The following is a 13,048-nucleotide window of genomic DNA, read 5'->3' on the forward strand; positions in this document are numbered from 1 at the left end:
TTCAAGTAAAGCATTTCTTGTGGCAAATTCAGCTTAAAAGTAATGTTCGCAGATGATCTATGTAACTTATATTTTGACTTTCAAACCTCTAATATTATACTTGTGACATTAATGAACCATATAATCTATACGAGTCGGTCGGCCGCGATCAAAATATTATCCGATGCTACGTACATACAGTTAATTTTGATTTTAGATCTCTTCCCATAGAGATAAGTGATATTCAAGCACCGCATTAGATATTGTATAAACACCCTTGATATTCCAAAATGTAGTTAGAAAGATTCGAATATCATCTCGATAAAACATTTTCCGTTTTCAGGTCGTTAGTTTAGCCTTCCAAGTCATCGGCCACACCATACTTCATTTTGGAGCTTTCGTTAGAGATTCGATTACTTTGGTTCATATGAATAGTGACTTTCAGTTGTACAACTTCCTAGTTTGAATAAGAGATAAAATTTCCTAATCCAGGATATCAAAATTTGAGTCCCTTTATTATAGAGTTTCTTTTAAATAACTTTTACTCTATACAAAAATTTAAAATCTTTCTATTTAATAAGTTTAAATAAATTTGTATAAAAATTACTTTTAAAACACTTTAATGGGGATTAAAAGTCCTTTTGACCTTTAAACTTTAATTAAACCCACAGGTCAAACATCAATCTTTCATACTAATACAATATACATTCTTATGACAAATTTTTTTAAACATTTATGCAACAAAAATGTGTTAATTAATGTTGCCGCTTTAATGAGTCCCATCGATCAATGTCATGAAAGAAACTCAAATGAAGCAGAAATCTGGACACTATATGGACTAACTAAATAATTAAAATATTAATTAATTTCAAGCGCTTGACAAGCGTCACAAAAAAATCCGTAATTTTCCTGTTACGCTTAATTAAAATGAAAGAAAAGAAAAAGTGAAATGCAACAGTAAGATTTAGGGAAAACAATATTTGGGAAAATACGTGAAAATTTCACACATGCCTCAAACAGTTACGGTTAAGGCTAATATTACACCAAACATATCAAATAACGTGTGAGTAATAGGCGATTTAACATGTTCAGGCTGCATGGGCATCAAACCTATTGGTAATGTTATTAACATTAATGTTAAACACATGGTTTTATTTGGATTGTAAATTTAACAGTTTTTGGGGCAGCACTCTTAAATGTTAAAATCTTAACATAAGTTCCAATTGAAAAACATGTGAGAGTGGTAAAGTTTAAAAGAGAGAGAGCGTGAGCTAACATACCTGGTGATGAGTTTTAATAAAATGTAAACAAATAAACCAATTGGCCGCATGAATAAACATGCAAGCAAACATAAACAAAACAAATGCCAAAATAAACACACACGCACATGTATGTATGCCTGAACATGCAAATGTGGCTCCCAAATCTGTACATTGATTGTTTTGTTTTCCAAAGAGAGCCGAAAGAGAGCAAAAACAAAACCGAAACAACATCACAACAAATATGTGTGAGAGTGTGTGTGCCTGATTGTGGGGTTTTTCTGGTTTGCTATTGCCAACAACAATTGATTCCTTAGTGTTGAATTTTCTTTAGCATCAGTATTAATTGAGCTCTCGTTTGGTAAACATCATACGGTACGGGAGAGTCCATAACGGTAAAGTGCGTGAACAAGACAAAACAAACAAAATAACGGGATAGTTTACAAAAAAACGATGGCGTACGAGTGAAATGTTTGTGCAAAAACAACATTAAAGGAAGTTTTTTTGATTTTCTTTATAGTGCGTTCGGTTAGTTGTCAGTGTGCGAAAGCTTAACGGGTTTTACGGAAGTGTGGTGAATTTTACACATGCAAAATAGAAATTCAACATAGTGGAAGGAAAAAAGGCCAGAATAATAATAATAATAGTAAATAACAACAAAGAAAGTTTTCAAACCTAAAAGAAAAGTGTTGATTATAATTGCGTTAGTTTGATCAAAGCAGTATGATGATAAACTAACCAAAAGGGTACAAAGAGAGAAAGAGTGAGAAAGCAATAAAGAACGAAAGGATGCTGTCAAGTGTATGTGTGTGTTGAGCAGGAATTTAAGCTTGACTAATATTTTCAGTGTTTGTGAAAATTATTGTTAAAACAGAATAACGGCAGCAGCTGATGGTTAAGGACCATTATTAACGGATGCTGGCCGTCAAAAGAAATATACAATTTCTTCTTTTACTAACGTTTTCTATAACAAAAAATTCAATTAGAATTCAAGGTAGACTTTCAGACGTCTTTGCTAGCTTTTAAGCTAAATTGTACAACAAAAAAAACGTTTGTTTTACAAAATCATAGTGTTTGGGTGTTAAAAAGAAAATAAACTTCAGTTTTTGTTGTTGTGCTAACATGCATCTGTATTATGTTTTAACTTTGTTTGAGGCCTTTGCCGTCGTATGCAAATTGGTGTAAATTTTATTTTTACCGGTTTTACGTTGGTTAGCAAGTGTTTGTTTTGTAAAACTAAAAGAAAAAAAGTTTTCGAACTTGTGCATGTTTACAAAAACATCAAAGAAGGTGCTAAAGTGCAGCCATAACCGTGACATGAACATATAATTACCATCATAATCAGCTTATGGACTTTATCATTGAAATTTTTCTTTATGTTTTAAAAACAAAAATAAAAGGTGTTATATCTGTTATAAAAGCTCAACAAAGACATGCATAATCTTGTCTAGCTAGTTTCAAAAAGCAATTAAATTTGTTTCTCTACTAATAAATTACATATAAAAAGAATATCTTCACAGGCTTGAGAAAAATTTCTCAGCATAACGTTAAAAAAAGGCATATTTTTAAAACGTAATTAGTAATTACTAAACGTGTTTGCACATGCACGTGCGTGCTACAAATCTAAAATAAAAGAGTGTTAAAATTATAAAAACGTGTGTTTAAACTTGTTCATTAAATTATTAAAACCATTAAAGTGAAAAATGTATTTTCTTAAGCCTAACTTGTGGTTTGTGCGACTTTTAGTGCTTAGCTGTGCCAGCAGCTTGGTCTTGGCCAAGTCCTCCCTGTCCAGTGGCAATCACAATAATGATCCTTGCTATTTTGAGGGCAAACCACGTAAATGTTTGCCCAGTTTTGTAAATGCTGCCTATGGCAATCCAGTGCAAGCCTCCAGCACCTGTGGTACTCATCAGCCAGAGAGATATTGTGAACTGAAACGTGATGGTCTCATGGATGAGTGTCGCATGTGTGATAACTCTAGGCCCGATATGAAATTTCCACCACAATCTCTAACCGATTTAAATAATCCCAATAATGTCACCTGTTGGCGTTCGGCTACCGTGCCAGTACCCTCGGATCCAGATACTGCACCACCAGATAATGTCACCTTGACACTGTCGTTGGGCAAGAAATATGAGCTAACCTATGTGAGTTTATCATTCTGTCCCAAGTCTCCCAGACCGGATTCAATGGCCATATATAAAAGCTCTGATTATGGACAAACTTGGCAACCATTCCAGTTCTACAGTTCACAGTGTCAGAAATTCTATGGCCGTCCGGACAGAGCCAAAATAAGTAAATTCAATGAGCAAGAAGCTAGATGCATGAATTCTCATCATGATGGCAATACCAATCGTTTTGCTTTCAATACTCTAGAAGGCAGACCCTCGGCTAATGATTTGGATTCCTCTTTAGTGCTACAGGACTGGGTAACTGCCACCGATATACGAGTAGTTTTCCATCGTTTGGAATTACCCAAAGAATTGATTAATATACAATCAAAATTGGATAATAAACCAGATGCCAATAGTTTTAGTGATGAAATGGCCAGCAGCCAAGAAGATGATGAAGAAGATGAGGATATTACCGATGATGAATATGATTATAATCTTCATGACAATGATAGTGTACCCTATGAGGATGATTTGGAAGATTATGCAGAGCCTAAGAAACATTTGGAATTGGATGATGATTTGGATTTAGATTATGCCAATGATGGCATTAATATTATGGCTTTAAAACCTAAACGTCTTAATGCTTACAAACAAAAATCCATCAATTATGAAAAACACTATAAAAATAAAGCCGCCAATTTAAATATGGCCAGCAGTTCCTCTTCTTCTTCGACAACAACAACAACTTCCACTACTGCCCAACCTAGCACCACTAATAAAAATTCTTATACTTCCAACTCTAATAAAAATACACAAAAATCTTCTTCGTTAGACAAACCCACAGCGGTACCTTCAGTACGTGAGCTCTTGGCCAATTCACAACACTATGCTGTTTCAGATTTTGCTGTAGGTGGGCGTTGTAAATGCAATGGTCATGCCTCTGAATGTGTGGCTCATGTTAGTTCCAATGAAGCTAATCTCTTCAATAACGACGACGATGATGGCGGTGGCACTGGCTTAGGCAATTTGGGTGATTCCTCTGATGATGCAACAAATTTTGGTGCTCGTTCTTCATCTATTGTGTCAGCAGCAAATACTAACCTGGCCATAAATGCCAAATTAACAATGACATGTGCTTGTAAACACAATACAGCCGGACCGGAATGTGAAAGATGTAAACCCTTTTACTTTGATCGACCATGGGGACGTGCCACCGATACTGATGCCAATGAATGTAAAAGTAAGTTTTAAACAAATATTTTTCTTTTACTCTTTTCTTTTTTTTTTTTTGTTTACCCAACATCCGCCTCCGTTTCATAACCTTTGTTGTGTGTTATCAGTGTGATGTCATATACAGAGACACATCATAAAAATTGCAAAAATATGAACTGAATTCTGCCAACCAGCCATGGCTGTATTTCGGTTTGTTGGAGGAGTGTGATGATGATGATGATTTAAGTCAATATGTTTACATTTCATTTGTTTGCAATTGGATTTTTTTGTTTTCATTCGTTGCTTTTGTTTTTTGGTAGTTAGTTGATGTTTTATAGTTTGTTTGTTTATATAGGGGGGACTGCGTGCTTTTTTCTCCCTAGTTGTTGTTAAAGTCAATGAGGTTATTTGACAGATGGGTAATGAAATTTTGAAAGTTTTTGTTTTAACGTATACAGAGATGAAGTACATATATCTGGAATTCGCTGACATTAGCTGCTTATATAGTAGATATATGTGAAATTCAGCAAACGCCAAAAAATATTGTTTTAGTTTTTAAAAAGTTTTAGAAAATTTCTACAAATTTGCAAAGAATTCAAGAAATAATCATTTAACATTTTTTTCTTATAATATTTCATAATATTTGTGTTATTCTTTAAATATTATTAAGTAATTTTAAAATATTACCCAAACAAATGCAGTGACCTTCATTATGTAATAATTTTTCAGTGCCAACTGCATTTATCATTATCCATTTAACAAACATGATTTTAAACTCTTGACAGGATGTAAATTTATTACAAAATTTTCAAATCAATCATATGGTTTAAATAGATGATATTTACAGCTGGCGCTAAAATGACATAAATAATGTTAAAAAATTTCAGAATTGATTTGAAAATGTTTTAAATTTTGCTAGTTTTTAAAATTTACACTTAAGTAATTACATAATTGTAATAATTAATTTGCAAGAAATACGTAAGATTTCCAATAACAAACGTAAATGTTGATCATAAACGCTAAAACTTTGAGGAAATGTGTAAAAAAATTTAAGGTTCAAACTGATATGAAATTTTCGGTAAACACTTTATAATGAATTTAAACGGCTCTTTTAGTTAACAACTTTAAATTTTGTATACACCTGGCAGCCTTCCCAATTCGAGTTTGTTACGAAGAAGGAAAAAAAGTTTTTTTTTCTGAAAGATGTTTAAATGTTTATTAATCAATTAAAAAATGTTTAAAACACATATTAATTTTAAGGTGTTAGTTTAGGAGAATTCCTAGTATCACGATCTTTTATAACTCTTTGAAATCAAGCCATCGCGAATATTCCACGATTACTTCAAGCATCAGATAATAACTAATACATTTGCAAACTGTTAGTTTGTAGTTAGATTCTCCTGCTGCCAATACGACGATAAGAAATGTGTTTGTAGCGAACCACCAGATTTCTGGGAGTTTGAGAAATTGAAAAGTAAACCAGATCCAGAGCATATATACATTAAAGACGGATTTACAAATACTGACGAAAGTGAAAGGAATACAGGAAATTACAAGTAAGAAAATATAGTCGGGCGTGGCCGACCATATGATACCCTACACCAGTTATGAATATTAAATGTGATTTATTTTTCATAATAAAGCATTTATCTTGAATATTACCTTGAGTCCGATTTATTTAAGCAATTTATTGACGAAAAGCTAATTTTCTAAAAGAGGCTTTATATGGGGGATAGGAGCAAATGTGGACCGATCCCGATAAAATGGGCTGGATAGATTTGTATTTATATAATATTTGTCTGTGCTAAATTTCATTGCAATAACAGTGTTAATAAATGAATTGCGGATATTCAAGTCACTTTCTGAAGGGGGTTTTGTATGGGGGCTAGGGTCAAATGAAGTCCGATCATTTCAAAATTCGGCAAGGTCATCAAGGCTTGTATAAAACTTAGTTGTGCGAACTTTCATCGATATTATACATAATTATGAGCTCAAAAGCCCTTTTCGGGGGGTTCAGTTGTATGGGGGCTAGGTGAAATAATGGACCGATTTTAACCATTTTCAATAGGCTTTGTCCTTGGGCCAAATGTGTATTCCAAAATTCATTGAATTATCTTGAAAATTGCGACCTGTACTTTGATAACAACGTTTACGTTAAATCGACTAAGAAAGTGATTCTGAGTCGATCGCTATACTTTAAGGTGGGTATAGTACTAATATTTTAATGCGTTACAAACATCAGCACAAACGCACAATACCCTTCCCACTATAGTGGTGTAGCGTATAATAAGTATGTATATATTATAGGGCATGATCATCCAAGTGGTAGCCTAAACTAGTATGTTAAAAAAGTGGATTATTTTTAACAATAAACCACTTAAGTTGAACTTAATTCCGAAGATTTTTGACAAAAAAGTGATATTTTGAAAGAGAAATTTTCGTATACATGAAAGTTATATATGCAGAATTTCGACATACTTCAAGCCATTTTTGCAGTGGACTTTGTATGTGGGCTAGGATCAAATGAGGCCCGATTATTACAAAAATCGGCAGTAAAACTTAGACTTATATAAAACTAAGTTGTGCTGTTTTTGTGGAGATAGTAGTACATTAACAGAATCATTTGTTCCAAAGCACTATTCGGGGATTCGAAAAAAATGTTCTGATTTTATCCATAAAATCTTCGTCCCTAGATCAAAAGAAAGGTATATGCTAAATTTCAAACTATCTTGAAAATAATGACCTATAACGTGTGCACAAGGTGATTCAAAAAGTGACTCAAGTATATAGTCATAGGACCAAATATCAGCACAAATGTATAATACCCTTCCTATTAAAGTTGTGGAAAGGTATAATAAAGACTATAAGATCCAAGGCAATTGATAAAAGCAGTTTCAAGTGAGGGGGTGGTAATATGGGAGAGCATGACAAGCTTTTCAAGAAAAACAAAAAAGTGAAAAATTTTTAGCTAAACTATCCAGTTCAAAGCCTTACAAATGGGTTGCTAAGTAACCATTACTACTTCGTAGTTTATTGTTTATTATAGTTCTATTTTATACTACATACACAAGTATGAATATAAAGTTAATATTGTCTGCTTTATTCTTTCTTAATTTTCCTTATTGACCAATCCAGTTTAGTTTTACAAATTCTAAAATAACCAAATCTTTTAAAACCCTAAAATAAAATGAAGGAAATTTGTTAAACACAAACTAGGAAATATTTCTGTTCGTATGTATGGCAACATGTCCCCAAATATTATTCATAAACAACCGTACACATATTTCATTAATATGTCCAATTTTGTAGAACATTTTACTTAAGGCTAAATTTTCCAACTGGAAAAACGCATTAATAAACCAAAAACTTCAAAAAGAAAAACCCAGGAAAAAAATATACATATAAAAAGTTTTTCATTAAATAAATCTGGCTGTTAATTTAAAAATTACATTTACCTAAAAATGGTTAAAAATTTCGGTCTAAACTGCCATGTGTATTCGAAAATAAAATAAAAGAATATGGAGTATATTACATACATATATTTTCATTGTCAACATCGTCATCATCATCATCATTAAAAGCAATAGTAGTAGTAGCAGCAACAGCAGCAGCACAACCAACATTGTCATTTGGAATTGAAGTACTTCTGTAGTTTCATTTTAACTACGATTACATTTATGTATGTACATATATTGTTGGAGTACAATATTGTGCCCTTCAGCATTTACAATTTTACTCTTCAAAACAATTCTTTTAAAACTTCTTTTTTTATGTTTTTATATATTTTTTTTTATTCAGAATTTTTCAACATTTATATATTTTTTTTTTGTTTTTATGTAAAAACATGTATCACCCATGGCGAAAAGTGTGTCTGTTGTTTCACATCTCACTTCACTCACTTTACCATGATGTAGTTGAATCACTGGTGATTATGTCTGCTGTAGTGTTGTTGTTGTAATATTGTTGGAGGTGGTGGTGGTGGTAGTCGACAACAACAACTACTTTGGCAGGAATATAATAGCCAAAGCAGACCATTTAGTAGGAATTTCTGAAAAAAAAATCAGATTTACCAGACAGTTGTTTTCAGCCAGAGTCACCTAGAGACAGCAAGTGGTTTTGATTTTGGTTTTGTTTTTTTTCAATCAATTTCATTTTTTGCTTATTTATTGATCCGTCTATACATTCATTCATTTAACAATGTCAATTGTTTGTTATATTTTCATGAAACGGATATTAAATACAGAATTAACGGTTTATAAAAGAAATATTTTATTTATTTTGATACAGCTTTAAGTTTAAAGGACCAAATATTTATTACACTATTCTTTTTTTAAAGATCTATAATATCTATGGTCTTGAATATAGTCTAATTTAAAGTCTTGCATATAGTTTAGCATATAGCCTTGACAATAATAGTTTGCCATGATCTAGCCTTGACTATATTCTTGTTTTGACTATTGAATAGTTTATAAACTTGTCCATAGTATAGTCTAAAGTCTTGTCCATATTATAGTCTATAGTCTTGACTATAGTATAGTCTATAGTCTGGACTAAAGAATAGTCTATAGTCTGGACTAAAGAATAGTCTATAGTCTTGACTATAGTATAGTCTATAGTATTGACTATAGTATAGTCTATAGTATTGACTATAGTATAGTCTATAGTCTTGACTATACTATAGTCTATAGTCTCGACTATAGTGTAGTCAATAGTCTTGACTATAGTATAGTGTATAGTCTTGACTATAGTATAGTGTATAGTCTTGAATATAGTATAGTATATAGTCTTGACTATAGTATAGTATATAGTCTTGACTATTGAATAGTCTATAGTATAGCCTAAAGTATTGATCATAGTATACTCTATAATCTCATATATAGTCATATTAAAGTCTATATTCTTGACTATAGTATAGTGTATAGTCTTGACCATAGTATAGTATTGACCATAGTATAGTATTGACCATAGTATAGTCTATAGTCTTGACTGTTGAATAGTCTATAGTCTTGACTATAGTATAGTCCTTAGTCTTGACTATAGTATAGTCCTTAGTCTTGACTATAGTATAGTCTATAGTCTTGACTATAGCATAGTCAATAGTCTTGACTATAGTATAGTCTATAGTCTTGACCATAGTATAGTCTATAGTCTTGACCATAGTATAGTCTATAGTATTGATCATAGTATAGTCTGTAGTCTTGACCATAGTATAGTCTATAGTCTTGACCATAGTATAGTCTATAGTATTGATCATAGTATAGTCCTTAGTCTTGACTATAGTATAGTCTATAGTCTTGACTATAGCATAGTCAATAGTCTTGACTATAGTATAGTCTATAGTCTTGACCATAGTATAGTCTATAGTCTTGACCATAGTATAGTCTATAGTATTGATCATAGTATAGTCTGTAGTCTTGACCATAGTATAGTCTATAGTCTTGACCATAGTATAGTCTATAGTATTGATCATAGTATAGTCTGTAGTCTTGACTGTAGTATAGTCTATAGTTTTGACTATAGTATAGTCTATAGTTTTGACTAAAGTATAGTCTATAGTCTTGACTATAGTATAGTCTATAGTCTTGACTATAGTATAGTCTATAGTCTTGACTATAGTATAATCTATAGTCTTGACTATAGTATAGTCTATAGTCTTTAGTATTAAATAGTCTGTAATCTTGACTATTGAACAGTCTATGGTCTTGACTATTGAATAGTCTATAGTTAGTCTTGACTATAGTATAGCCTATAGTCGTGACTATAGTTGACTATACTATTGAGTAGTCTGTAGTCTTGACTATAGTTGACTATACTATAGCATAGTCTACAGTTTTGACTATAGTTGACTATAGTATAGTCTAAAGTATTGATCATAGTATAGTCTATAATCTTATATATAGTCATAGTATGGTCTATATTCTTGGCTATAGTATAGTCTATAGACTTAACCATAGTATATTCTATAGTCTGACTATAGTATAGTCAATAGTTTTGACTATAGTATAGTCAATAGTCTTGACTATAGTGTAGTCTATAGTCTTGACTATAGTATAGTGTATAGTCTTGACCATAGTATAGTCTATACTATTGATTATAGCATAGTCTATAGTCTTGACGATAGTATAGTCTGTAGTCCTGACTATAGTATAGTCTATAGTCTTGATGATAGTATAGTCTATAGTCTTGACTATAGTATAGTCTATAGTCTTGACTATAGTATACTCTATAGTCTTGACTATAGTATAGTCTATAGTCTTGAGTATTGAATAGTCTGTAGTCTTAACTATTAAACAGTCTATAGTCTTGACTATAGTTGACTCTACTATAGTATAGTCTATAGTCTTGACTATGGTTGACTATATAGTATAGTCTACAATCGTGACTATAGCCTAGTTGATAGTCTTAACTATGACCTGTCTATAGTCTTGATCAAGTCATTTGTTTTGATGTTAGTCTTGTTCAGCCTACTATATTGTATTAAATATAGCCTATTCTATTGTCTTAACTATAGCTTAAACTCTGGTCTTGACAATGTGTAAATATTTTAAAATCTTAGATTTAATTAACGCCTTAATTTCCTAATTTCATTTTGCAAAACCTATTAACTTTATTTCAAAATGTTATTTCATTTTAATCTACTGCTTTAATATTCTAAACTTCTGCTCTATAATAGTACTTATTTAAAACATCTGACTGTAATTATCATTAAAATCCCCTGCAAACAGTTTTACTTTAATATTTAAATTGCAGAAACACTTAAATGCATGAAGCTATTAAGCCGAGTGAATTTTACAAATTGCAGGGATTTGTAATTTCTAATTGACTTGAGATGAGTAGCTGATGCTGCTCTTGCTGCAGTTGATGGTGGTGGTATATTTGGTTAAATGTGCTATAAACCCCAAATACTAAGTGCATTTTAAAATAAAAATTTTTAACAGCTGCAAATATTAAAATGCCAGGATTTGCCATAAATTTATGGCCATTTAATAAAAACAATTAAAATAACATGTTGAAATAATTCTATGCACTCTAGAATTCAAACAAAAGAACAAACAACATTGTCATCAATAGAAAAATAAAAATTGACTATTTAATAGAATTTTCTCTATAGGCAGATGTTTTTCTAATTTTTAAGCAAAAAAAAGGAAATTTGTAAAGCAATACTTTTCAATATTTTTCATGTTAAAAATTCACAATTTCTTTATTAAACCATTATTATTTCCCTAAGCAAGTAATCAGTTTGTTAGATGTTTCGTAGTATGTATGTTGTAGTTGTTGTTAAATGACCACATTTCATTGAAAACTTTTTAGAAGTTCAATTATCATGCCACATCTATGTATGCCATGTCTACATACCAATACATGTCTGTATTTTTTTTGTTGCCTTTTCATAGATATTGGAAAATTTTTAACGGTTTAACCACAAAATAAAACCACAATATTGGTTTACCAACATCATTCTCATCATCGTGTGCCATCAAAGGCATGCAGTTTAGACATGCATAAAAAGATGAACCCATATATTTTCATTTTCCCCCTTACAACAACTAGTTACTACTCATATGCTAGATGTTGCTGCTAGTATTCGTGTACATCATAAATTTTCGTAAAAACTATGAAAAAAAGAGTTTTTTCAATATGACTTTTAAAATAAACGACAGCAAGACAAAGAACAAAAATATTGAGAATGGAAGAGTTTCTTTTTTGGGAAAAAAAATTAAACCCAAAAACAGTGATAGGCCCATAGAGTACTATTTGTTCATTATTTTTAAAGTTGGCCAACATGACGTAGTCTTTTTGAGAGCTTATTTTCAAAATATTCTATATCATTTGAATTGTGTTTAGTTGCTCTCGGTCTCTGGTGGACATGTTTGCCGATCACCGCTTTAGTGTTATTGTGATAAGAAAGTTCCGGTTAAGCTTTGAACAAATTGCGAAACTTTCTTATTAGTTTGCTGGATGTGCAGTTCTAGGCTTTAAGGCTCAGAGTCCCAATTCAACAAGATTTAGGGAGGTCGGTTATTAGGTCTGCAGATCGTCTCTATTCTACATACATCAAACTTGGAGAGGATCTTCTGTATGGTTAACTTTGGTAAGGTTACCGGAGTCTAATGATTTAACAATAAAAGCACTCTGATATACAACTTGTTTGGGAACTTGTCCGTATATTTCACTCTCAATTGTGCATTAAAACACGTCGTTGCAATATTCATTATAAAAACAAACACCCTCTTTCTCTAACTCTTAAGATTTATACTTTTATGGCCATAAACTTGCAATAAAAATCTACCAAGACCTTTCAAAATTCAAACTATAAAAATGTTAACTTTTATTATACACCCTTAGACTAAAGCTTACAACAATTTTTTCCAGTATGTACTTTAATTATGACCATAAAAACAAATTTCAAAATACCTTTTTTTTTTCGTTCTTCAAACATAAAATGACATTTTTATAACACTTTGGGGAATTTAACAGAAA

The 13,048-nt window shown here is 31.5% G+C and overlaps 1 protein-coding gene across 2 annotated transcripts; it reads left to right on the forward strand.

The window, feature by feature from the left end:
- The first annotated feature begins 1,607 nt into the window (after nt 1-1,607).
- On the forward strand, nt 1,608-4,606 carry LOC119603087 (netrin-B-like). Of its 2 annotated transcripts, none has more exons than XM_037954968.1 (2): nt 1,608-1,633; nt 1,759-4,606. In XM_037954968.1, exon 2 carries the CDS (start codon nt 2,942-2,944, stop codon nt 4,604-4,606), a length of 1,665 nt encoding a protein of 554 aa, XP_037810896.1. In that variant the 5' UTR covers nt 1,608-1,633; nt 1,759-2,941. The 2 variants fall into 2 exon arrangements, with proteins under 2 accessions (XP_037810896.1, XP_037810894.1); XM_037954966.1 differs by having other exon boundaries at nt 1,617-1,638.
- The last annotated feature ends 8,442 nt before the right edge of the window (nt 4,607-13,048 follow it).

This window comes from Lucilia sericata, unplaced genomic scaffold, assembly GCF_015586225.1.
Source record: "Lucilia sericata isolate MDLA Ls3-8-SP2 unplaced genomic scaffold, ASM1558622v1 Contig000273F_arrow, whole genome shotgun sequence".
Taxonomy (NCBI): Eukaryota; Metazoa; Arthropoda; class Insecta; order Diptera; family Calliphoridae; genus Lucilia; species Lucilia sericata.